Source organism: Haematobia irritans, chromosome 3 (genome assembly GCF_050003625.1).
Source record: "Haematobia irritans isolate KBUSLIRL chromosome 3, ASM5000362v1, whole genome shotgun sequence".
In the NCBI taxonomy this organism is placed as follows: domain Eukaryota; kingdom Metazoa; phylum Arthropoda; class Insecta; order Diptera; family Muscidae; genus Haematobia; species Haematobia irritans.
Genome location: NC_134399.1, coordinates 26292456 through 26319906, shown reverse-complemented (window position 1 = coordinate 26319906; position 27451 = coordinate 26292456). Strand labels below are relative to the sequence as shown.

The following is a 27451-nucleotide window of genomic DNA, read 5'->3' as shown; positions in this document are numbered from 1 at the left end:
TGTGTGATTTTTGACATTTCGTTCGTCTCGAGGGAAACGAAAATTCCACGAAAAGGCAGTTATTGATATGTTTAATAGTTCTCGATCATTCTCAAGGTGTAATTTATCTCGTGTGTTCTCAAAGCATCAATAATGTTAGTTTAACATTATTATTATGCGGCGATGGGGAATACCATAATTTTCTTTGAAACAGGTGGAAGAACAAATCACTCCAAAAATACCTTAAAATTTGTCTGTGCTATTGTGAGTGCAAGTTCCGAAATTAACTTTTCCAATGAGTGAAAGATTGAGCTAATATACAACAACGACCTCTATTGAGTTTTGCCTGCAATGTAGGTGCGACATCTTGTTATGCACATCTTTGAAATGCACTCTACACGTAAAGCTGGCAATACTGAAAAAAAGTCGAGCAATCGATTTCTAGAATATGTAGCAAAATGTTCTAGGATTGTAATCGGATTATCGATAGTTTAAAGTTGCGAATAAAACATCGTTATCGTTTTGGAGAAAGTTTTGTTATATACATTTCTTGCATCGTTCGCGTCTGGATTAAAATTTTTAATAAAACAAATTCAATGCGGAATTGTGCAAAATAACAATTATCTAGAACCTAAATGCATGAGCGGCTAATGTGCAATTAATTATATTACACAAACCGAGACACAAAGACTTATGTCATAGATAAATGTGAATACAAAACGTTTTTGGTTCGGCGTTCAATACACCCCAACGTTTTTTTTTATTTTTCCTGTGCAAGTAAAAAAACGGAAAAGCGGCGAAAATGATTTGAGGAACAATTGTTTTAATTTTCTAACACTTTTTGGAATACAACAAACCTTTCTTATCATAACATCCATTCACCCGCATTTGTTTTGTTCGTCCGTCAGTCAAAGACCGTTGCCATTTAGTAGACTCACAATTTGGGCCACATTTTGTTTGCTGCATGTGGTGGCAAGCAAAACTATTGCGTTTCTTGGGTAGAAAATTGGCAGACATTCATCATTCATTCTTCCTTGTGTGAAAGTACCACAAGTGCGTCGTTGTCTCATCATACAGAGCAAACGGAGGTTCGCTGAAAAAAACAAAAAAAAAACAGAAAATTCAATACTCGTGCAAGTCGTCAAAAAACACTGCCTTTGTGTTTTTTCACTTGCAACACACAACAAAATTAAAATAACCACATAAATAAATTTTAAGGTAAGTTTTCTTTAATGAGCATATCGCTCACAAGAAAAACGATAGAAAAACGGCCTTTGTTTGTTTTTTATGTCTATTGGCAGAATCGATTGAACTGCGGGGTTTGTTTTTGCTTGTACTTTCACACACACACATACTATATACACTTCTAGTGACCATTCGGTGCCATTGACCGCTGTTTCCCCAGTTGTCAGTAGCCCCCAATTTTACATCTTTCATTATTGGATAAATATGGACCTATGAGGCTATTTGCTTGATATTTCCTTGGCTTAGGGCACTTATATGTACATATGTTTGAAAAGAGAACCGCAGTATTGGTTTAGCATGGAAAGGTAGTAATTATGAGGGGGAAGCTTTAAAAGGCTGGGCCTTGGCAAATTTGCATTTTACATGCACGACAAATGTGGTACTTGTCAACGTACACACATATCGCCCTCTACCATTGCAAAATGGGAAAAGGGAATGCCACTACTCTCCCTCAGATCAAAGCGAGCGCATTCCTTCCTTATTATCGAATATTTGTAAGCTTTCAAGGCTTTGCGGCCTTGGCACATATCATATCATCATTTTACTTCTGTGCACGAAATTCTTTCGATTGTTGATGTGCACCACTTATCTGTAATCTTGCACCAAAAGTTTCCAAAAGCACTTTGACGAATTTACAAGATCTCATCAAAACAGAAAAAAAAAACAAAACGGGATTGACTGACTAGGGCCCATCCACACCCACTTGCGGGTTCGCGATGGACTCGTTTAAGGACATTTTATTTGTTTTTGTTTGTTTGCTATATATCGGGGGGAATTTTGACTTTGTATATCATTAATCATTAGAACTATTACATTCCGTCATTTGTATTCAATTTTTAGAGACAATAGTTTGTGCCTATGACACATCACAGAATATTAACATTTCTATGTATTTCTTATTTGATCCTATCCGGCATGTGTGCAGAAAATGGGAAAACAGAACAGCAAATTAAAGCCAGAAGTGCTGGAGGATTTAAAGCAAAACACTGAATTCACAGATGCTGAAATACAAGAATGGTACAAAGGATTTCTGAAAGATTGTCCCAGTGGTCATCTATCCGTAGAGGAGTTCAAAAAAATATATGGAAACTTTTTTCCTTATGGCGATGCTAGCAAGTTTGCTGAACATGTTTTTCGCACATTCGATGCCAATGGTGATGGGACAATAGATTTCAGAGAATTTCTATGTGCACTCAGCGTTACGTCTAGAGGGAAGTTAGAACAAAAGCTGAAATGGGCTTTTTCAATGTATGACCTGGATGGCAATGGATATATATCACGACAAGAAATGCTTGAGATAGTTACGGCAATATATAAAATGGTTGGATCCGTTATGAAAATGCCCGAAGACGAAAGCACGCCCGAAAAACGAACTGACAAAATATTTAGACAAATGGATCGTAACATGGATGGGAAACTTAGCTTAGAGGAGTTTATAGAAGGTGCAAGAAGTGATCCATCGATTGTACGCTTATTACAATGTGATCCCCAATCCCATTAACTCTTATATATTTATGGTTTAAGTAAGCAATAAATGTTCGGATTATTATAACAGCAACAATATTTTTTCTAATTGCAATAAAAAAATCTTGAGAATACCACAAATTTGACACTTTGCATCTTAATCAGAGACCTTTTGTTTTTTGGAAAAGTAATCTTTTTTATTCAAAGGCATGAGGGTGTGACAACAATTACAGCGAAAGGTAACTACTAGTGTATGCAATGCGGTAGGTTAGGAACTGATATAAAATGGGTTGGAAATATTAATAAAAAGCTCTAGGTTCTGGGAAAACTCTTCTCACATGCGGCTATACATATGTACCAACCACACTTATCCTAAAGATGTAAAAAATATTTCTTTTACCAATTCGTATGAACTATTTTCTTTGATCGATTCAGTACTAGCAATCAAATGAGCCGCAGTCTTCATTTTGCCAATTAGGTCCAAATTTATTCTATATACATATATATTTCTAGATGTTTATATATTTTTAAATTATAGTAAATTTCTTTTATAATATTATCCACATTGATTCAGAAATATCTCAATTCTTTATTAAGACTATTTAATTGTGTCCAACTTGCGAAGTCAAATTGAAAAAATTGATTAAAGGAGAATTACTTTCAATGACGAAATATATCTTACATATATTTAACGCCAAATTTTTGATAAAAAAAAACTTTCGATAATAATATAAGGAAGGGTGGGAAATTGAAGTTGATTAAAATATAAACTTAATTATTGTGCATGTAAAGTTTGTAATTAAAAGAATAATGGATGAGATGTGCGTGTAAAGCTGTATAGCTATATCTAGAGCATCATATGCTCATTCTAAATTTTTATTTGCCTATTTCAAAAAAATGTAATATTTCGTAGTAGCAATCAGATAAAAAGCAATTGGTAATTTTGCCAATGGGTAAAGATTTTTATAGTTTTGTTTTTTGCAAAAAAGTTTTATGGCGGTTCTATGTGGGCTAATTTTAACTGGGAGGTTTCTTGTACTTATATAATGGTTTAGAACTGTCTTCTAAAGTGGATTAAAGTAAGTATTGGATATCCTTATTTATATAGAGAAGAAATATCACCAACATTTTGGCATTTAAAATTTTGAATAGAATTAAAAAAAAAAAACTATCAACTAAAAATTCAGCTAATTTTTTAATTAAAATAATCACATAATTGACGTTGGTAATTCTTAGTACTATCATTTCTGTTATTAAGGAAATTTAAATTAAGAATTAATTAATTGGAATTAATAATTTGTCAGATCAATTAATTTTGTGATTGAAGATACACAAATAATTGCATCAATTAATGCTTTAAATGGATATATTAATATTTTAATTGAATAAATATTTAATTGATAAATGGTATTCACCATTTCTGTGATTGAATTAAAGAAGAAATTCCAATTAAGAATTAACAAATAAAATTAAACTATAATTTTATAGTTTAATTTTAACTTAAAATTTTCAGTTAAAAATTTATTTGATTAAAACAAATATAATAAAAAAAACTATCAAATAAAAATTCAGCTAATTTTTTAATTAAAATAATCAAATAATTGACGTTGGTAATTCTTAGTACTATAATTTCTGTGATTGAGGAAATTTAAATTAAGAATTAATTAATTGGAATTAATAATTTATCAGATCAATTAATTCTATGATTGAAGACATACAAATAATTGCATCAATTAATGCTTTAAATTGATATATTAATATTTTAATTGAATTAACATTTAATTGGTAAATGGTATTCATTATTTCTGTGATTGAATTAAAGAAGAAAATCCAAATATGTACTAACAAACAAAATTAAACTATAATTTTGTAGTTTAATTTTAACTTAAAATTTTCAATTAAAAATTTATTTGATTAAAACAAATATTAATCACGAAAATAATTGTGTCAAAATTAATTCTTTAATTCATTTCGGTGGTTGAAGAAATTTCAATTAAGAAATAATAAACAAATTGCAAATTAAAAATTTATTGGATCAATTAATTTTGTGATTGAAGACAAAAATATATTTTTTCTGGGAATCACCAAAATGCTTTCATTAAAAACAAATTTAATTTTAATTTTTTTAATTAAAATAAAAATCAATCACAAGGGTAGTTCTATCAAAATAAATTCTTTAAAAGGATTAATTAATATTTTAATTGTTATTTGTTAATTGTTAATAATTAAAAATCAATCACAAGGGTAGTTCTATCAAAATAAATTCTTTAAAAGGATTAATTAATATTTTAATTGTTATTTGTTAATTGTTACTATCATTTCGGTGATTGAAATTAAGAATTAATAAATAAATTGTAATTTAAAATTTAATGGATCAATGATTTTTGTGATTGTAAATGTTTTCCATTAAAAAAAAATTCAATTTTCAATTAAAACAACTTGATTTTTTTATTAAAATAAATCGCAAAGGTAAATGTATCAAAAATAATTCTTTGTAATATTTTAATTGATTTCGGTAATTGATACTATCATTTCTGTGTATGAAGAAATTTCAGTTAAGAATTAATAAACAAATTGTAATGAAAATTCCAATTTACTTATAATCACGGAAGTCATAAAATCTGTCAAAGATGCCACATTACAAAATTAATTGAATGAATTAAAATTTTAACTGATTTGGAATTGCCTAAAAAATTACTTAAATCGCCTATTTATTTATTTAAGATAGTTTAATGGGGATGGATGGGAGATATGCTGACATTGTCATTCCGTTTTACCCATCGAAATATTGCTATCGGACCCCGTAAAGTATATATTGTGGGTAAAGGTGGGCATTAAGTTCGGCTTTATGGTGGGTATTAAGTTCGAGTTTAGCCGCTAAAATCGTCATGTTTTTAACGATTACTTTTCTTTAATAATCCATTTTGAAGAATAAAAACTTTGTGAAAATTTGCTTTGGGCTATTTTCCATCAAGTTATAATAAAATTTGCAAGAAATGTATAAAATTTTATGCCTTTTCGTACTGATTTAGTTTTCACTTTAGCTGCTAAACTCGAACTTAATACTCAACTTTAGCCGCTAAAATCGACATTTTTCACGATTACTTTTCTTTCATTATCCCTTTCAAAGAATATAAATTTATGAAAATATGTTTTGGGCTAGTCCCCTTCATGCTATAATAAAATTTGAATCAAAGAGGTATAATTTTATTCTGTTTTTTTCAGAATTTTTTGATTTTAGCAACCCAACTCGAACTTAATATCCACCTTAATGATGAAATTCTGAGTCAGGCCACTTTTAGTTATAGCCCCTATATAAACAGACACATATATTCTTCCGCAGCATCTGGGAAGAAAATTTTTATCCGATCCCATTAAAATCTATAACGCAATAATTGGTCCATATCGGTCAAAAATTAAAAAAAAAAGATATCCGGAGCCTCTGCGCAGACCAAATTTCTTCCGATTCGCTTAAAATTTGGTTCGCAATGTTGATATATATCCTCTAACAACCATGCAAAACTTTCTCCATATTGGTCCATAATTATATATAGGCCCCATATAAACCGATCCCCACATTTAACTTCCGCAGCCCCCTGGAGGAGCAAATTTCATCCGATACGGTTGAAATTTTGTATGTTATGTTAGAATATGTCCTCTAACAACCATGCAAAACTTGATCAATATTATTCCATAATTAATATAGCCCTCATGCTACACGTTTGAAATTGGACATGTGATGCTAATATGTGCCATCTAAATATCATGCACAAATTGGTCCATATCGGTCCATCATTATATACAGGCCCAATATAAACCGATCCCCAGATTTGACTTGCGGAGTCTCTTGAAAGAGCAAATATCATCCGATCCGGTAGAAATTTGACCCTCTAATTACCATACGAAAATTTGTTTATACCGGTTCATAGACTCCTCTATATAAACCGATCAAGAACTAACGAAGATTATATAGTTATTTAATAACTAAACGGACTTATATGGGTATTTATTTTATTTCTATAGAAAATTTTATTAAAATTTTATTTCTATATAAAATTTTGTCAACATTTTATTTCTAAATAAAATTTTTTCAAAATATTATTTCTATAGAAAATTTTGTCAACATTTTATTTCTATAAAAAATTTTGTCAAAATTTTATTTCTATAGAATTTTTTTTCAAAATTTTATTTCTATAGAAAATTTTGTCAAAATTTTATTTCTATAAAAAATTTTGTCAAAATTTTATTTCTATAGAAAATTTTGTCAAAATTTTATTTCTATAAAAAATTTTGTCAAAATTTTATATCTATAGAAAATTTTGTCAAAATTTTATTTCTATAGCAAATTTTGTCAAAAATTTATTTGTACAGAAAATTTGGTCAAAACTTTATTTCTTTACAAAAGTTTGTCAAAATTTTATTTCTATAGAAAATTTTGTCAAAATTTTATTTCTATAGAAAATTTTGTCAAAATTTTATTTCTATAGAAAATTTGGTCAAAACTTTATTTCTTTACAAAGTTTGTCAAAATTTTATTTCTATAGAAAATTTTGTCAAAATTTTATTTCTATAGAAAATTTTGTCAAAATTTTGTTTATATAGAAAATTTTGTCAACATTTGATTTCTATAGGAAATTTTGTCAAAATTTTATTTCTATAGAAGATTTTATCAAAATTTTATTTCTAAAGAAAATATTGTAAAAATTTTATTTCTATAGAAAATTTTGTCAAAATTTTATTTCTATAGAAAATTTTGTCAAAATTTTATTTCTAAAGAAAATTTTGTCAAAATTTTATTTCTATAGAAAATTTTATTAAAATTTTATTTCTATATTAAATTTTGTCAACATTTTATTTCTAAATAAAATTTTTTCAAAATATTATTTCTATAGAAAATTTTGTCAAAATTTTATTTCTATAAAAAATTTTGTCAAAATTTTATTTCTATAGAAAATTTTGTCAAAATTTTATTTCTATAGAAAATTTTGTCAAAATTTTATTTCTATAGAAAATTTGGTCAAAACTTTATTTCTTTACAAAAGTTTGTCAAAATTTTATTTCTATAGAAAATTTTGTCAAAATTTTATTTCTATAGAAAATTTTGTCAAAATTTTATTTATATAGAAAATTTTGTCAACATTTGATTTCTATAGGAAATTTTGTCAAAATTTTATTTCTATAGAAGATTTTATCAAAATTTTATTTCTAAAGAAAATATTGTAAAAATTTTATTTCTATAGAAAATTTTGTCAAAATTTTATTTCTATAGAAAATTTTGTCAAAATTTTATTTCTAAAGAAAATTTTGTCAAAATTTTATTTCTATAGAAAATTTTATTTCTTTAGAAAATTTTTTCAAAATTTTATTTCTATAGAATATTTTATTTCTATAGAAAATTTTGTCAAAATTTTATTTCTATATAAAATTTTGTCAACATTTTATTTCTAAATAAAATTTTTTCAAAATATTATTTCTATAGAAAATTTTGTCAAAATTTTATTTCTATAAAAAATTTTGTCAAAATTTTATTTCTATAGAAAATTTTGTCAAAATTTTATTTCTATAGAAAATTTTGTCAAAATTTTATTTCTATAGAAAATTTTGTCAAAATTTTATTTATATAGAAAATTTTGTCAACATTTGATTTCTATAGGAAATTTTGTCAAAATTTTATTTCTATAGAAGATTTTATCAAAATTTTATTTCTAAAGAAAATATTGTACAAATTTTATTTCTATAGAAAATTTTGTCAAAATTTTATTTCTATAGAAAATTTTGTCAAAATTTTATTTCTAAAGAAAATTTTGTCAAAATTTTATTTCTATAGAAAATTTTATTTCTTTAGAAAATTTTTTCAAAATTTTATTTCTATAGAATATTTTATTTCTATAGAAAATTTTGTCAAAATTTTATTTCTATAGAAAATTTTTGATTTCTACAGGAAATTTTCAAAATTTTTGATTTCTACAGGAAATTTGGTCAAAATTGCATTTCTATAGAAAATTTGTCAAAATTTTATATTTATAGAAAATTTTATTTCTTTAGAAAGTTTTGTCAAAATTTTATTTCTATAGAAAATGTTCTCAAAATGTTATTTCTATAGAAAATTTTGTCAAAATTTTATTTCTATAGAAAATTTTGTCAAAATTTTATTTCTATAGAAAATTTTGTCAATATTTTATTTCTATAGAAAATTTTGTCAAAATTTTTTCCTAGAGAAAATTTTGTCAAAATTTTATTTCTATAGAAAATTTTGCCAACATTTTATTTCTAAAGAAAATTTTGTCAAAATTTTATTTTTATAGAAAATTTTATTTCATTAGAAAATTTTGTCAAAATTTTATTTCTATAGAAAATTTTCTCAAAATTTTATTTCTATAGGAAATTTTGTCCAAATTTTATTTCTATAGAAAATTTTCTCAAAGTTTTATTTCTATAGAAAATTTTGTCAAAATTTTATTTCTATAGAAAATTTTCTCAAAATTTTATTTCTATAGAAAATTTTCTCAACATTTTATTTCTATAGGAAATTTTGTCCAAATTTTTTTTCCTAGAGAAAAGGTTGTTAAAATTTTATTTCTAGAGAAAAATTTTATTTATAAAATATTATTTCTGAGAAAATTTTATTTCTATAGAAAATCTCATTTCTATATTAAATTTATGAAGTACCTCTTAAGTGGAGAGGAATATTTTGCAAAATCTACCAGAACATCAAGAATTCTACCAATCTATCAAACAGTAAAAAATATACCATGTCTGGTAGAATTCTACCATTTGTGGCTACCGCGAAAGGAACTCCGCCTAGGGGAGTGCCAATATACAGAAAAAATATCACCAATATATTTCCAATTAAAATTTTAATTGCATTTAAAAAGTGCCCATTAAAACTTTGAGTTTTTAATCAAAACAAAAATCAATGACAAAAGCTAATTGTGTCAGTTTTTTAATTGGTATTATCATTTTTGTTGTTGAAAATTTTTCAATTAGAAATTAATTGAATCAAGGAAGGCATGAGTATAAGCTCATTGGTGGGAAACCCTAGCCAGATATTAGCCTGCTTCAGGAATGAAAACACTTCATGTTTCTTGAATAGGTTGATACAGACTCCATTCACAGGGTGGAGGAATTTTTACGTAAAACTAGGCTCACGTACCTATGAATATTTGATTGGCCTTGAATAACTCAACAAAGCCTATTAGGTTTTTATCCTTTGGTCAATGCATTCATAATTTACTTTGGATAGAATGTCCCTCGAAATGTCTAGAAACGGCAGATTTGAGCTTCTAACAAAAAATATTGAGTCCTTAAGAAAACAGAATAGATGCACATTGTAAGCATGTTCCTGTTTTGAGAGCAACCTTGAACCAACACTAGTTTCAATACAGATTCAGTTTATTCCACCTAAGAAATAATGGGTATAAGCTTGTTAGTGGGAAATCAGAGTCAGATAATTTGCCTGCTTTAGGGATAAAAACATAATTTTTCCACCCCTTCATTTTTGGAATAGATTGATACGGACTTTTTATATCGCCTATAGAGGGTATGAGAGAGAATTTTTAACACGTCATCCTTCGTCATTTTTACTACTATTTGAAGGTCATATAAATTACATTGTGAGCAAAAGTGATAACCAAAATTTTGTTTATTTTGTTACTCAGTTCATTTTTAATTAATAATACAAACACAAATGCATATACCATAATGGTTGAATTAATTTAACTTAAATTTATCAATTTCCCAATCACTATTATATATAAATCAATGAAATTTGCCTAAGAAAATTTAATCATTACTAAAATTATTTGTAAAAATAGATTTTCTTTGATAAATTTCTCATGATTCATGGTCACTACACTATAGTTAGCAATGACTAGTTTTGGGGTTTATCAATGGCTAATGATGTTTGCCTAGAGCTATAAATAGTAACCGTCACCGCAACCCAATTACCTTGAAAAAGTTTAATTGCATTCAAATATTTGTTTTTATTTTTATTTAACCACAGTTATGTCTGCAACCGCCGGAAAAAGGAAAGAAATTTATAAATATTTGGCACCATGGCCATTATATTCCATGAACTGGAGTGTTCGGCCAGACAAACGTTTTCGTCTGGCCCTGGGTAGTTTTATCGAAGAATATAACAATAAAGTCCAAATAATAAGTCTCGATGAGGAAACAAGCGAATTTAGTGCCAAAAGGTATGTATAGAGGTTCTATGACTTTCACTTTTCGTACTAATTTCTTTCATTGCAAATCTATAGCACTTTCGATCATCCATATCCCACAACAAAAATTATGTGGATACCCGATTCAAAGGGTATATATCCTGATCTTCTTGCCACGAGTGGTGATTACTTGCGCGTATGGCGTGCTGGTGAACCCGATACACGCTTAGAGTGTGTACTAAATAATAATAAAAATAGCGATTTTTGTGCGCCACTTACATCGTTTGATTGGAACGAAGTAGATCCAAATTTAGTTGGTACATCTTCCATTGACACAACCTGCACAATATGGGGTTTAGAGACTGGTCAACCACATGGCCGTGTATATGTTGCTGGACATGTGAAAACACAATTAATTGCCCATGACAAAGAGGTATACGATATTGCCTTTTCAAGGGCTGGAGGTGGACGTGACATGTTTGCATCGGTTGGAGCTGATGGGTCAGTTCGTATGTTTGATTTAAGACATTTGGAGCACTCAACAATTATATATGAGGTAAATTGAATAAAATATTAATTGGACCATTGCCAATATTTATTTGTTTTTTATTATTTTTTTTATTTTGAAGGATCCAACACACACAGCACTACTTCGTTTGGCATGGAACAAACAAGATCCAAATTATTTGGCCACCGTTGCAATGGACTCTTGCGAAGTAATAATATTAGATGTCCGTGTTCCTTGTACACCTGTTGCAAGACTGAGCAATCATAGAGCGTGCGTCAACGGAATAGCGTGGGCGCCGCACAGGTAACTATGAATTTGTGATAATTTTTGTGATTTAATAACTGAGCCAGTAAAAATATTCTTTTCAATGGTACTTGATTTGGGACGTTAATTTCACTTGACAACCAAACCTTCTACTTGCAAGATGTTATGAGACTTTCATCCCAAAAAATCTAAATTTGAAATCCCTTATTTAGAAAGCAAATGTTGAAATCTAGTTAAAGAGGATTTGAATGAGTTATACGAAATTAAAACTTGAAAAGAATATAAAATGTTTGTCATAAAAATTTGCCGGCTGCAATAAAATCAAGATTTCGAGACCCCAAACCAGGAAAGCGGTGATCGTCTTCCAAGTGCTCAAAAAATGAAAATGGCAGTTCGGACACCATATATTTACGAATGAAAATTCCCTTCTAAATACACAAGTAATGAATATGGGTAGTCGATCTATATGAAAATGAACTATCTCATTTCATATATTTATGGATTATTTGGACAATCCAAATTATTGATGACGGGTAACATTTAGTCCCGAGACCTAACGAAATGATTTCAAAATTATAGAAAAATGCCTTAGCCAAGCAGAGAAAAATTTCAAACCAGAGCTTGGGCTCCCAAATAAAATCCTTTTTCCGTTTCTAGACCAATAGCTCCATATGAGCTCTATTTTATGAAGTTAAAAAGTGTAGCAATATTTTCTTTTTTAAATTTTGATGATTTGCGATGCTTCTTTTTTAGTAATGTAAAAAGAAGAATTTCATGTAAACCTGATTTATTATACTGAACCGGTAAATCCCCATAAAACCCCGAGATTTATTGAAGTTCCCCACGAAATCCCTAAGTCTCGAAATCCAAAATTTCGTCCAAAATCAAAAGTCGATTTTACTCGATTTTCAACAAAAATCTAAATTGGATTTGTCGAAATAGAAGACAAAACAGGAAATCGAGTCAAATTGACTATTTGACTTTATACAGTGACGAAAACCGAGTAATCGAACTTTAACGAAAGAGTCATTGTTTTCTTCAAAAATTGTGTGGCATGTAGGTCTGAGTGCCTAATATGGTGCAACATTACCATGTAAAAAAGGACAAACATTTTGAAAAAAATGAGATTTAGTTTTCATAGTCTCTTTTCACCTCAATACATTTCACCCAACGTCGGTAAAACTACCCACCTGACATCCCTCATAAGAATAATATTTGGAACTAGGTTAGGTTAGGTGGCAGCCCGATGTATCAGGCTCACTTAGACTATTCAGTCCATTGTGACACCACATTGGTGAACTTCTCTCTTATCACTGAGTGCTGCCCGATTCTATGTTAAGCTCAATGACAAGGGACCCCCTTTTTATAGCCGAGTCCAAACGGCGTTCCACATTGCAGTGAAACCACTTAGAGAAGCTTTGAAACCCTCAGAAATGTCACCAGCATTACTGAGGAAATGTCACCACTGAAAAACTTTTTGGTGTTCGGTCGAAGCAGGAATCGAACCCACGACCTTGTGTATGCAAGGCGGGCATGCTAACCATTGCACCACGGTGGAACTAACTAACTATTTTTTATTAGAAATAAAAAGTTTCAGAAGGCCCAAATCGGGAGACAAATCGTAACCCATTAAACTAAATTGACCGTGTTGAGACGAAGCGTGAGATGTTAGTAGAGTGATCAAAAGCGGGGAATAAAAACCGGTGCCCCGTTTTATTTTCTAACACCGATTGTTGGTTTTCGTGCAAACCCCATTTTTATTTTGTATCTATAGAAAATTTTGTCAGAATTTTATTTTTATAGGACATTTTGTCACAAATTTTATTTTTATAGAAAATTTTGTCAAAATTTTATTTCTATAGGAAATTTTGTCAAATTTTTATTTCTATAGGAAATTGTGACAAAATTTTATTTTTATAGGAAATATTGACAAAATTTTTTATTTTGTCAAATTTTTATTTCTATACGCAATTTTTTCAAAATTTTATTTCTATACACAATTTTTTCTAAATTTTATTTCCATAGAAAATTTTGTCCAAATTTTATTTCTATAGAAAATTTTGTAAAAATTTTATTTCTATAGAAAATTTTGTCAAAAATTTATTTCTATCGAAAATGTTGTCTAAAGTTTATTTCTATAGAAAATTTTGTCAAAATTTTATTTCTATAAAAAATTTTGTCAAAATTTTATTTCTATAAAAAGGTTTGTCAAAATTTTATTTCTGTATAAAGTTTTGTCAAAATTTAATTTCTATAGAAAATGTTGTCAACAGTTTATTTCTATAGAAAATGTTGTCAACAGTTTATTTCTATAGAAAATGTTGTCAAAATTTTATTTCTATAGAAAATTTTGTCAAAATTTTATTTCTATAGAAAATTTTGTCAACATTTTATTTCTATAGAAAATTTTGTCAAAATTTTATTTTTATAGAAAATTTTGTTAAAGTTTTATTTCTATAGCAAATTTTGTCAAAATTTTATTTCTATAGCAAAGTTTGTCAAAATTTTATTTCTATAAAAAGGTTTGTCAACATTTTATTTCTGTATAAAGTTTTGTCAACATTTTATTTCTATAGAAAATGTTGTCAAAATTTTATTTTTATAGAAAATTTTGTCAAAATTTTATTTCTATAGAAAATTTTGTCAACATTTTATTTTTTGTTAAAGTTTTTTTTTTTCTATATACACAATTTTTTAAAAATTTTATTTCTATAGAAAATTTTGTCCAAATTTTATTTCTATAGAAAATTTTGTAAAAATTTTATTTCTATAGAAAATTTTATCAAAATTTTATTTCTATAGAAAATTTTGTCAAAAATTTATTTCTATCGAAAATGTTGTCTAAAGTTTATTTCTATAGAAAATGTTGTCAAAATTTTATTTCTATAAAAAATTTTGTCAAAATTTTATTTCTATAGAAAATTTTGTCAAAATTTTATTTCTATAGAAAATGTTGTCAAAATTTTATTTCTATAGAAAATTTTGTCAAAATTTTATTTTTATAGAAAATTTTGTTAAAGTTTTATTTCTATAGCAAATTTTGTCAAAATTTTATTTCTATAGGAAATTTTGTCAAAATTTTATTTCTATGGAAATTTATTTCTTATTTCTATAAAAAAGTTTGTCAAAATTTTATTTCTATAGAAAATTTTTTTCAGAATTTTACTTCTATAGAAAATTTTGTCAAAATTTCACTTCTATAGAAAATTTTGTCAAAATTTTATTTCTACAGAAACCCAGTAAAAAGGCGTTCTTTTTGGATCCGGAAGTAGTGCAAAATTGGCGCAGAAGCGATGAATTTAACACGGGCTTGTCATAGGACTGATGTCCACAATTTCAGCCGTTGCACTAAATTTGCATCACTTCTTACTCTTGCCCATGTTCCCAAATCTACTTCCAGGTGAATGTGAATCAATTCCACGATTTTCGTGTCCTACAATCCACTTTCCCCGGAATTTTCGTGAAATCAATTCACTTGCAAAAGTCTTGGTGAAAGTTGAATTATGTCCAAGATGGGTGTATTTCCGGTTAAAAAAAGTACTCGCGTAAAAAATTTGAAATGTTTTATATTTAATACATGGGTTTCATTAAAACTGCGTCATTTTTAATTAAAAAAATAACCAATTAAAATAAGTCTATTGATTCCACTTATTTTGATTTCCGCCTTAGTGAAGTTTTGGGTGATTTGTGCAACCCAGCTGGTTACAGAAAAGTTCAAAAAAGAGCGTGGAATTAAGAACACCAAATTTTAACGTTCGTGGATTTGAAGAGAATAGTGGAATTAAAGTGGATATCGGAACATGGGTGTAAGAAAAAAACGAGCTATAAATAATTGAATTAAAAGAACTTCCTGTGTAGTTGAAATAAAGAACATCATTGGGAGTACATATTTTGGAAGTGCTTTTAAAATTGTGCCTTTGGAAGAACTTCCAAATTTTTTTGCTGGGAAATTTTGTCATAATTTTATTTCTATAGAAAATTTTGTTAAAAGTTTATTTCTATAGAAAATTTTGTCAAAATTTTATTTTTATAGAAAATTTTGTCAAAATTTTATTTCTATAGAAAATTTTGTCCAAATTTTATTTCTATAGAAAATTTTGTCCAAATTTTATTTCTATAGAAAATTTTTTTCCAAATTTTTTTTCTATAGAAAATTTTGTCCAAATTTTATTTCTATAGAAAATGTTGCCCAAATGTTATTTCTATAGAAAAAATATAGAAAATTTGTGAAGTCTCCACTTTGTTATACGCATAGAGAAATTTCTATTGCTTTTATTCATATTCATGCAGTTTTTTAATATTGAACCTGTTTCTTATTTTTAGTTCCTGTCACATATGCACTGCCGGTGATGATCACCAAGCACTCATCTGGGATATACAGCAAATGCCACGCGCTATCGAAGATCCAATTTTGGCATATACCGCCGCCGAAGGTGAAGTCAATCAAATTCAATGGGGTGCAACACAACCCGATTGGATTGCAATTTGCTATAACAAAGCATGTGAGATTTTGCGTGTCTAGAAGAAGCATCGTCAATGTAATGCTCAAAGGACGTTGTATAATGGACAAGCTCCTCTCATATATGCACTACCACCACCACCACAACAACAACAGCCACAACCACAGCCACAACAAAAATTTAATAATAATGAAATTCTTATATTAACTACTACTACTAACTATTACGATAATTATTACATACGTATAGTATATCATCGTCATAATTGTCACCAAAACAAAACAAAAATATTGATCAGTAATATTTTCAAATTAAAATCTAAACAATCTACACAATAGAGCGTGTGTGTATGAGTGTGTAATAATGTGATGCACATCCATCTAATACGGAATTCATAAATTCATTAAACAAAGAAAACTCATACACACCAAATAGCAAAACAAAAAAAAATTACAAAAACTATGAAAAAAATAAGAAGGAAAAGTAATGAAACGTAACATAACATAATTGAAGCGGAACATCGTTTTACATTTGTTTTCCCTTTATTTGCCAAAAGAAAACATCCAACAGCAACAACAATATGCAGCGAATCTGTAAAGTTCTCATGTTTATTATAGACATATGCGATATACAATTATTTAATAAGCAATTTAGTTGTTATTTTGTATGTTCATAACAAAAAAAAGATAATTTGCGAATTATTTATATTTTTATTTATTTTAAGTGTACAAAAGCTATGAAAAATATAAACGATTGTGGACAATTTTGTTGGAAATGCTCACGGAAACCATAAAAATTATTTTTTAATTTGATTTGGTTTTTTTTTTCTTTACATCTCTTTATTAGTTTTCTAGTTTTCTTTTTGATATGCAGAAAAAAATCCATTGGAGAAAGAATAAAATAACTAAATCGGTTTCAATTACATAAAACATTCAAACTCATTATAGTCTTAAGTAAAATATTAAATTTATTTCCAGTTTGTCGAAATATTTTATTGCATATATGAAAATTCAAACAGTCTGATAAAACCACCCACCGCAATACTTTTCTGGATAACATCTAGCTTCATTATCTGCAGTCGTTTTCATGCATCTATTATTTCTAATAGATTTCAAAATGAATTTTTCCCATTATTATCTTTCATAAAGCCCAGGCCCTCCATTATTAATTCCCCGAATTTTCTGACAAATTTGTATTTATATGAGGAAATATGATATATGAAAATTGCTGTGGCGCAATTATGCTAAATTAACGTTTTGAACTGAATTTAATAAAATAATCATCGGTGTCTATTAGGTTCTTAGCCGTATTTCATTCCATTCAACAAATAGTTGAAAACTTGACTTTTTGAAATAACGATTAATAACCATTTTGGTGTAGATTCAAAATCTTTTTCGGTAAGGGTAAAAATGTTTTGTAGTTACGTTCATAATTACCGTGTGAGTATATATATGAGTCAGGAATGCTTTTATATCAGGAAAAATAATTTGTAAAAGTTGACCTTTTCAAAAATTGGAAAAGTCGATTTATGGACCTTTCGATATTTTCGGGTTTTCGACTTGTTTAAAAACTTTCGCTTCGGCGATTATTGAATGTTCAACTTTTAGACAAAAATTCATCATACTTTATATGTCCCTACCCCCCAAAGAAAGTTGTTAGTCAACACAACAGAAAAGTCCGCCAAAACAGCAAAAAATCTGCTGATAAAGGTCTAAAGGTTGCTGTTTGCTGAATAGTAAAGACTATCTGCAATTTTTAATCTCGATTACAATTAAACATGTTTTAGTTTTATTGAAATAAATGAAAAAGTAAAGATATTGGAGTGTAGGAAAAAATTTATAGGTTAGGATAGGTTGTAGAGGAAGACAGCATCTCTTCTATAGTTCCATTGTGATTCCTTAGGGTAATTTTCTCAACTTCTTCCTCATGAAGTGGTCCCTTTAAAGTCGCTTAAAAACTTCCATTTATCTGTATTTCTTAAAGTCGCTTAATAACTTCCATCCAGAGACCTAGACGAAGGCGAGTATGTTTCTTAAGCTGCATTCCCTCAGATAGGTGAGAGCTTAAAAGAAAAAGGAGCCCAGAATCTTTATTTTTTTTTTGCTAAAGGATAACGCTGGACACTGGCACAGGAAATTTTACGGGTCCTCCGTAACTTCAGGGTCCAGACACCATCTGCAAATGTCATCATCAATAAGGTCCCTAAGTCATGGGGACGAGGCCCTCACGGTCGGAAGGGGCGGGAAAGTGCGCGATGGGACCGTTCGATAAGGTCATACCATATGTTTCCCAAGTGTGTTATGTCCAATGATAATGTCAATTAAAGGCCCCAACTTCTGTCTGTTCATCGCCAACAGAATTTCGTTTGCTCGACCCATATCAACTTGGTTTGTTCGCAACCTTTAGAAGTGACCCAACCCCCTTCCCCTTTTGACAAAATTTTCTATAGACATAAAATTTTGACAAAATTTTCTATAGACATAAAATTTTGACAAAATTTTCTATAGAAATAAAATTTTGACAAAATTTTCTATAGAAATAAAATTTTTACAAAATTGTCTATAGAAATAAAATTTTGACAAAATTTTCTATAGAAATAAAATTTTGACAAAATTTTCTATAGAAATAAAGTTATGAGAAAATTTTCTATAGAAATAAAATTTTGACGAAATTTTCTATAGAAATAAAATTTTGAAAAAAAATTTCTATAAAAAAGATTTGACAAAATTTTCTATAGAAATAAAATTTGGACAACATTTTCTATAGAAATAAAATGTTGACAACATTTTCTGTAGAAATAATGTTTTGACAAAATTGTCTATAGAAATAAAATTTTGACAAAATTTTCTATAGAAATAAAATGTTGACAAAATTTTCTATAGAAACAAAATGTTGACAACATTTTCGTAGAAATAAAATTTTGACAAAATTTTCTGTAGAAATAAAATTTTGACAAAATTTTCTATAGAAATAAAATTTTGACAAAATTTTTTAGAAATAAAATTTTGACAAAATTTTCTATAGAAATAAAATTTTGACAAAATTTTCTATAGAAATAAAATTTTGACAATATTTTCTACAAAAATAAAATTTAACAAAATTTTCTCTAGAAATAAAATTTTGACAACATTTTCTATAGAAATAAAATTTTGACAAAATTTTCTATAGAAATAAAATTTTGACAAAATTGTCTATAGAAATAAAATGTTGACAAAATTTTCTAAAGAAATAACATTTTGACAAAATTTTCTATAGATATACAATTTTGACAAAATTTTCTATAAAAATACAATTTTGACAAAATTTTCTGTAGACATAAAATTTTGACAAAATTTTCTATAGACCTAAAATGTTGACAAAATTTTCTGTAGAAATAAAATGACAAAATTTTCTAAAGAAATAACATTTTCTATGATATACAATTTTGACAAAATTTTCTATAGAAATAAAATGTTGACAAAATTTTTTATAGAAATAAAATGTTGACAAAATTGTCTATAGAAATCAAACGTTGACAAAATTTTCTAAAGAAATAACATTTTGACAAAATTTTCTATAGATATACAATTTTGACAAAATTTTTTATAGAAATACAATTTTTACAAAATTTTCTGTAGACATAAAATTTTGATAAAATTTTCTATAGACCTAAAATTTTGACAAAATTTTCTATAGAAATAAAATTTTGACAATATTTTCCACAGAAATAAAATTTTGACAAAATTTTCTATAGAAATAAAATGTTGACAAAATTTTCTATAGAAATAAAATGTTGACAACATTTTCGTAGAAATAAAATTTTGACAAAATTTTCTGTAGAAATAAAATTTTGACAAAATTTTCTATAGAAATAAAATTTTGACAAAATTTTCTTAGAAATACAATTTTGACAAAATTTTCTATAGAAGTAAAATTTTGACAAAATTTTCTATAGAAATAAAATTTTGACAAAATTTTCTATAGAAATAAAATTTTGACAATATTTTCTACAAAAATAAAATTTTAACAAAATTTTCTCTAGAAATAAAATTGTGACAACATTTTCTATAGAAATAAAATTTTGACAAAATTTTATATAGTAATAAAATTTTGACAATATTTTCTACAAAAATAAAATTTTAACAAAATTTAACAAAATTGTCTATAGAAATAAAATGTTGACAAAATTTTCTAAAGAAATAACATTTTGACAAAATTTTCTATAGAAATACATAAAATTTTCTGTAGACATAAAATTTTGACAAAATTTTCTATAGACCCAAAATGATGACAAAATTTTCTATAGAAATAAAATGTTGACAAAATTTTCTATAGAAATAAAATGTTGACAACATTTTCGTAGAAATAACATTTTGACAAAATTTTCTATAGAAATAAAATTTTGACAAAATTTTCTATAGAAATAAAATTTTGACAAAATTTTCTTAGAAATAAAATTTTGACAAAATTTTCTATAGAAATAAAATTTTGACAAAATTTTCTTAGAAATAAAATTTTGACAAAATTTTCTATAGAAATAAAATTTTGACAAAATTTTCTATAGAAATAAAATTTTGACAAAATTTTCTATAGAAATAAAATTTTGACAAAATTTTCTATAGAAATAAAATGTTGACAACATTTTCTGTAGAAATAAAATGTTGACAACATTTTCTGTAGAAATAAAATTTTGACAAAATTTTCTGTAGAAATAAAATTATGATACAATTTTCTATAGTAATAAAATTTTGACAAAATTTTCTATAGAAATAAAATGTTGACAACATTTTCTGTAGAAATAAAATTTTGACAAAATTTTCTATAGAAATAAAATTTTGACAAAATTTTCTATAGAAATAAAATTTTGACAAAATTTTCTATAGAAATACAATTTTGACAATATTTTCTACAAAAATAAAATTTTAACAAAATTTTCTCTAGAAATAAAATTTTGACAACATTTTCTATAGAAATAAAATTTTTATTGGTTCAGCTTAAAACCATGCATTGACTAAACTACAAGTGTAGCTTAACCAACAGAGGAAAAGTATGCTTGTCAAATTTATTTGGGCAAAGCCCTATAGATTGCAAGATGGTTGGATGTACAGCTGTTTCGGAATTACCACATTCCTCATCAGCATCCTCTACTTGCAGCAAAACTATCAACCAATTATCAGAATAAATTCGGGTAATACACTCAACCCAAAGTGAACTACACTTGAACCTTCCGAAATAAGGTTTGATAGTCGGCCACTGCCTAAACAAATTTGCAAGCATATCTATGAAATTTTGACAAACTTTTTATAGAAATAAGAAATAAATTTCCATAGAAATAAAATTTTGACAAAATTTCCTATAGAAATAAAATTTTGACAAAATTTTCTATAGAAATAAAATTTTGACAAAATTTTCTATGGAAATGAAATGTTGACAAAATTTCCAATAAAAATAAATTTTGATAAAATTTCCAATAAAAATAAAATTTTGACAAAATTTTCTATAGAAATAAAATGTTGACAAAATTTTTTATAAAAATAAAGATTTGACAAAATTTTCTATGGAAATGAAATGTTGACTAAATTTCCAATAAAAATAAATTTTAACAAAATTTCCAATAGAAATAAAATTTTGACAAAATTTTCTATAGAAATAAAATTTTAACAAAATTTTCTATGGAAATTAAATTTTGACAAAATTTTCTATAAAAATTTGATTTTTTTTAGTTTGCTGTGGTTTTTAAGCCTACATCCAAAATTTATTCATTGTTATTTATAATAGCAAAAATGTTTACGACAGTTTTGTTTGCTGGAAAATGGGAAACAGTTGTTTCAACAGCTATCCGTTAGTTGGGACCGCAAACATTTTAGCAATCAAATACTGCTGAATTAGCAAACGTGTTTGCTAAAATTTTTTCTCTGCTAGAATATCACACTGCACTAGTTGAAGTCACTGACATTTTTGTCTTGGCAAAAACATTTGCACATTTTTAACCTGAAATAAAATCAGGCTTTTTTTGACCAGCAATATATGTGACTACCGTGAGACTGTGACCCGCGAGATTTTGTGGTCGAGAACAAATATTTCTAATGGACATATTATCATAGAGTTTTAGTGTATAAAAATCTCATGATTTATTTAATTAAAAAATTGTTTAACATAAAAGTAAATTACGATCACCGTGTGGGTCATATTTTCAAAGGGGCTATTTGTTAACAAATGTTTGCATAATCAAAAAATATTAATTGTTTTTTTAATGTTTGAAAATTGTGAAGGTCTTATGTGTATAATTCGCCTGGATTGGGCTTATTGCAATAGTAATTCAATTATAATTTCGAATCAACAGACAATTTCAGCAAACTACTGACTTTCTAGCAAATAAATTAGCTGTTTTGGCAAAACAACTGCTAAAATAAAATTTTTTGTATGCAGTCAGGGTTTGCTAGTAACAGCAGCCTTTTTGGTATGAATATAGAAATGTGTCTCATATTTTAATCATCTTTCGATAAAAAACACGCTAAAAAATGTTTATTAACCCTTTCACTACCGATGTCCACTAAAAAGGACATTCGAAAAAGACACCAAATTCTATTTTCCCACTTAGTTTCGATTTATTTCTCGATGTTATTTTAAAGTAGAGGCTTTAATCTAAATTAGCTACAAATATTTTCCATATTGGTGAGGTTTAAAATACATTTTTATAAACTTCTTTTGCAATAAACGAAAAATACGAAAATTTGAGACAATTTCTCTACTGTATGTTTCTAGTAAATGGACATTTATACAAAAACTATAGCTGATACTTTTTTGGATTCTTTTTTGTATTTTTTTTCACACTTTGAAGGATATTATAGGCCAAATAGCGTTTTTTCGTAAGGCCATTTGTTCACAATTCAAGAATCAAGTTTTCAGAACAAGCTCATATAGCTCTTGAAGTAATTGAGGTAGGTTTTCAAAATGGCAATTTTTGTTCTACATGCTGTTAGTACAAGTAAAAACAGAAGAAAAATTAAAGTTTTTAACATTAGCTTTATATCGGTAGTGAAAGGGTTAATAATAGCCCTATTAATTTCTTAAGTTTATATTTTTACTCAAACCTTTTTTGGGAACAACTGAGTGTCTACTAACAAATTTTTGGAGTGAAAAAGTTTTCAAATAATCCATGTCAAAAGTCTACTTTTCGTTTTGATATTGGCCGCAATCGATTTTCATTATCGTAATGGATAAATTAAAAAAATAATCCTGGTAAGCCGATTTTTCTAAAATTAAAAAAAAAATTTTTTCTAATATTCCAATAAATTATTCTAAATCTTTTTAATGGAACTTTGTGAACTGAAAGGCTACTTTTCGCAACATAATGAAGTATTATAAGGAAAAGGATCGATTAACACATTTTCTGTTTTTATACTTTGAAAGTCTACAATTCAATGTTTTCCCGTGTCGAAATTGCAGTAGTAATCGATTCTGAAGTCGTCAAAAGTCGATTGTTGATTTTGAACTCCTCACAAGTAGTTTCATTGATATTAAATTTTGGAGACAAAAACAAGTCGACTTGGTTCCTACTTTTCATTTTTGTTTTTTTTTTTTTTTAGAAAAAGTTGATTACACACAAAAAAAATGTTTCTGCTTCAATCACTAAATTAATTGATCCAATTAGTTTTTTAATTGAAATGTCTTCAAACACAGAAATGATAGTATCAATTAAAAAATTAATTGACAGTCAATTAAAAAAATTAATTGACAGTCAATTAAAAAATTAATTAACAGTCAATTAAAAAATTAATTGATACTATTAATTTGTGTGATTGATTTTTATTTCAATTAAAACATTTGTTGATTCAATTAAATTTTTAATTGAATACTTTTTAAAACTCAATTAAGACTTTAATTGGAAAATTTTTTGTGAATTTTTTTTTCTGTGTAGTCCTAGAATGGACCCATACATAACAAGGCTAATGGACCCATACATAACAAGGCTATATTTGCAATTAAAACCGTTTTAGTTATTATTATTTTTATATATATATATTTTTATTTTAATCTGGAATTCACATCACTACACAACCATATAATTTTGTTTTTCTGTCAACACTAAGCAAAATAAAAGAACTTTGAATGATCAAGAAAACAAAAAAAATAACCAATAAATTTTTATACAACAACAACAACAAAAATCCTACCTCGTTTTCCATTAAGGATTATTTGAAAGCAAAGCAAAGAAAACAAAAAGAGAAAAAATTAATACAAGACGAAATTCAAATAAAAACAAAAAATACAAAATTTTTAAATTAAGTATTAAATGGAAAAAAGAATTGAAAATTAAGCCTTATTTACTAAAACAAAATAACAACAACAACAACAACAAGAGAAAGAAGGACAAAACCAAAAATCATTTTCAGCAACGGCAGGATAAGGGACTCTTACATTATGTATTTTCTTTTTGTAATTTTATTTAATGATAAACAACAAACAGAAGCAAATATAAAAGAAAACAATTTATGAAATATTTGTGTAAAGTATTAAGATCGAAAAATGAAAACTTAAAAAAAAACACAACAACAACAACATGCATATTAAAGCAGCTTTTTTGTAACTTCAAATCCGTATATATTTTATATTTTCACAACAACAAAAAAACAAAAAAAAACTTATAAGCATAACAAACGATACCACAACAACAACAAGACAAAAAAACATAAATAACAATTAAATGTAGTAATAATAACAACAAACAATTCAATGGGTGTATGACAAGTCCCTGGAAGATATTGCTTACGACTAATTAACTGCTTTTATGCATCCGAATTCAGACTGAAGTTTAATCAGGGGGCAATATTAGCAATGATAATATTGTAGCATTAAAACTGATCGATGAATAACGTCAACCAAAATCATTAGAGATTTCGATTGCATTAAAATATAATTTAGTTTTATGCATATAATATGCAATTATAATATTAAAAAACAAAAACATACATATGTATATCAATAAGGACATTTCTCTCAAATGGACTACAACTGTTTTATTTTAATTCGGTCTAGTAAATATAGACCAATTTTAACGATTAAGTGAAGAAAAAATAAGTTGTTTAAAATTCTCTCAGAGAAATAAGTCTGTTATTAACTGGTAGGCTTTTCTGTTGTCTGCTGTACACTTAAAATTTCTCAAAATTTTATTTCTATAGAACATGTTGTCAACATTTTATTACTATAGAAAATTTTGTCAAAATTGTATTTCTTAGAAAATGTTGCCAAAGTTTTTTTTTTTCTATATAACAATTTTGTCAAAATTTTATTTCTTAGAAAATTTTGTCAAAATTTTATTTCTTAGAAAAGTTTGCCAATTTTTTTTCTATATAACAATTTTGTCAAAATTTTATTTCTTAAAAAATTTTCTCAATATTGTATTTCTATAGAAAATTTTGTCAAAATTTTATTTCTTAGAAAATTTTGCCAAAGTTTTTTTTTCTATATACCAATTTTGTCAAAATTTTATTTCTACAGAAAATTTTCTCAAAAATTGTATTACTATAGAAAATTTTCTCAAAATTTTATTTCTATAGAAAATTTTGTCAAAATTGTATTTCTACAAAAAATGTTGTCAAACTTTTTTCTATAGAATGTTTTGTCAAAATTTTATTTCTACAGAAAATGTTCTCAAAATTTTATTTCTATAGAAAATTTTGTCAAAATTTTATTTCTAGAAAAATATACTAAGGAGCCTGCACACCTGTATAATCATATTCGTTTCGCCAGATCAAATAGAGGAATGAAAATCATACCCCAAAGAATAAAGACTCTTTTATCGGAACGACAATTTTTCATATTCAGCATCCGTCTGTGGAACTCTCTACCATCGAATTTGCAAACAATTAGCAATGCTAACACTTTCAAAATAAAATTAAATGATTTCTTGAACTCTCCGTAAATAAAACACTTTTATTTTTTTATTTTTTTGTTAATTTGTTAATATTTATTTTTTATATATTTTTATACTTGTTTATATATATATATATATATATATATATATATATATATATATATATATATATATATATATATATATATATATATACATTTACTTTTGTTAATTTAACATTATTTTACGTTGTCTTATCACAAAATTACTTTCTGTATCACAACTTGAAACTAGCACTGTCACTTATAAGATATAAATCTTATTGTGCTGGTTTATCAAGTAAATAAATAAATAATAATAATAAGAACAAATGTCTCAAAATTGTATTTCTATAGAAAATTTTTCAAAATTTTATTTCTATAGAAAATTTTGCCAAATTTTTTTTTCTATATAATAATATTGTAAAATTTTTTTTCTACAGAAAATTTTCTCAAAAATTTTTTTACTATAGAAAATTTTCTCAAAATTTTATTTCTATAGAAAATTTTGTCAAAATTTTATTTCTACAAAAATTTTTGTCAAACTTTTTTTCTATAGAATGTTTTGCCAAAATTTTATTTCTATAGAAAATTTTTTCAAAATTTGATTTCTATAGAAAATGTTGTCAAAATTTGATTTCTATAGAAAATGTTGTCAAAATTGTATTTCTTAGAAAATTTTGCCAAAGTTTTTTTTTCTATATAATAATATTGTAAATTTTTTTTCTACAGAAAATTTTCTCAAAAATTTTTTTACTATAGAAAATTTTCTCAAAATTTTATTTCTATAGAAAATTTTGTCAAATTTTTATTTCTTTTCGCCAAAAATTTTTTTCTATATAACAATTTTGTCACAATTTTATTTCTACAGAAAATGTTCTCAAAAATTTTATTACTATAGGAAATTTTCTCAAAATTTTATTTCTATAGAAAATTTTGTCCAAATTTTAGTTCTATAGAAAATTTTGTCAAAATTTTATTTCGATATAAAATTTTGTCAAAATTTTATTTCGATATAAAATTTTGTCAAAATTTTATTTCTATAGAAAATTTTCTCAAAATTGTATTTCTATAGAAAATTTTGTCAAAATTTTAGTTCTATAGAAAATTTTGTTAAAATTTTATTTCTATAGAAAATTTTGTCAAAATTTTATTTCTACAGAAAATGTTCTCAAAATTTTTATTACTATAGAAAATTTTGCCAAATTTTTTTTTCTATATAATAATATTGTAAAATTTTTTTTCTACAGAAAATTTTCTCAAACATTTTTTTACTATAGAAAATTTTCTCAAAATTTTATTTCTATAGAAAATTTTGTCAAAATTTTATTTCTACAAAAATTTTTGTTAAACTTTTTTTCTATAGAATGTTTTGCCAAAATTTTATTTCTATAGAAAATTTTTTCAAAATTTGATTTCTATAGAAAATGTTGTCAAAATTTGATTTCTATAGAAAATGTTGTCAAAATTGTATTTCTTAGAAAATTTTGCCAAAG

General features: G+C 26.1%; 2 protein-coding genes across 3 annotated transcripts; both read left to right on the top strand.

Moving 5' to 3' along the window:
* The first annotated feature begins 616 nt into the window (after nucleotides 1-616).
* Nucleotides 617-2829, top strand: Nca (neurocalcin homolog). 2 transcript variants are annotated; one of them, XM_075298625.1, is made up of 2 exons: nucleotides 617-756; nucleotides 2150-2829. In XM_075298625.1, exon 2 carries the CDS (start codon nucleotides 2153-2155, stop codon nucleotides 2723-2725), a length of 573 nt encoding a protein of 190 aa, XP_075154740.1. In that variant the 5' UTR covers nucleotides 617-756; nucleotides 2150-2152; the 3' UTR covers nucleotides 2726-2829. The 2 variants fall into 2 exon arrangements, with proteins under 2 accessions (XP_075154740.1, XP_075154739.1); XM_075298624.1 differs by lacking the exon at nucleotides 617-756 and adding an exon at nucleotides 1055-1197.
* wap (DDB1 and CUL4 associated factor wap) lies at nucleotides 1053-16878 on the top strand. The gene is made up of 5 exons (XM_075298623.1): nucleotides 1053-1197; nucleotides 10691-10883; nucleotides 10947-11406; nucleotides 11480-11661; nucleotides 15946-16878. The coding sequence occupies exons 2-5, from the start codon at nucleotides 10693-10695 to the stop codon at nucleotides 16142-16144; spliced, it is 1032 nt and encodes a 343-aa protein (XP_075154738.1). The 5' UTR covers nucleotides 1053-1197; nucleotides 10691-10692; the 3' UTR covers nucleotides 16145-16878.
* Nucleotides 16879-27451: the final 10573 nt, after the last annotated feature.

Excerpts from the sequence above, each read along its gene's own strand:
- Nca (XM_075298625.1), top strand. The coding sequence starts at position 2,153 with ATGGGAAAACAGAACAGCAAATTAAAGCCAGAAGTGCTGGAGGATTTA.
- wap (XM_075298623.1), top strand. The coding sequence starts at position 10,693 with ATGTCTGCAACCGCCGGAAAAAGGAAAGAAATTTATAAATATTTGGCA. Across the intron at positions 10,884-10,946 it reads AGCGAATTTAGTGCCAAAAG|CACTTTCGATCATCCATATC; the intron begins GTATGTATAGAG and ends GCAAATCTATAG. Across the intron at positions 11,662-15,945 it reads ATAGCGTGGGCGCCGCACAG|TTCCTGTCACATATGCACTG; the intron begins GTAACTATGAAT and ends TCTTATTTTTAG.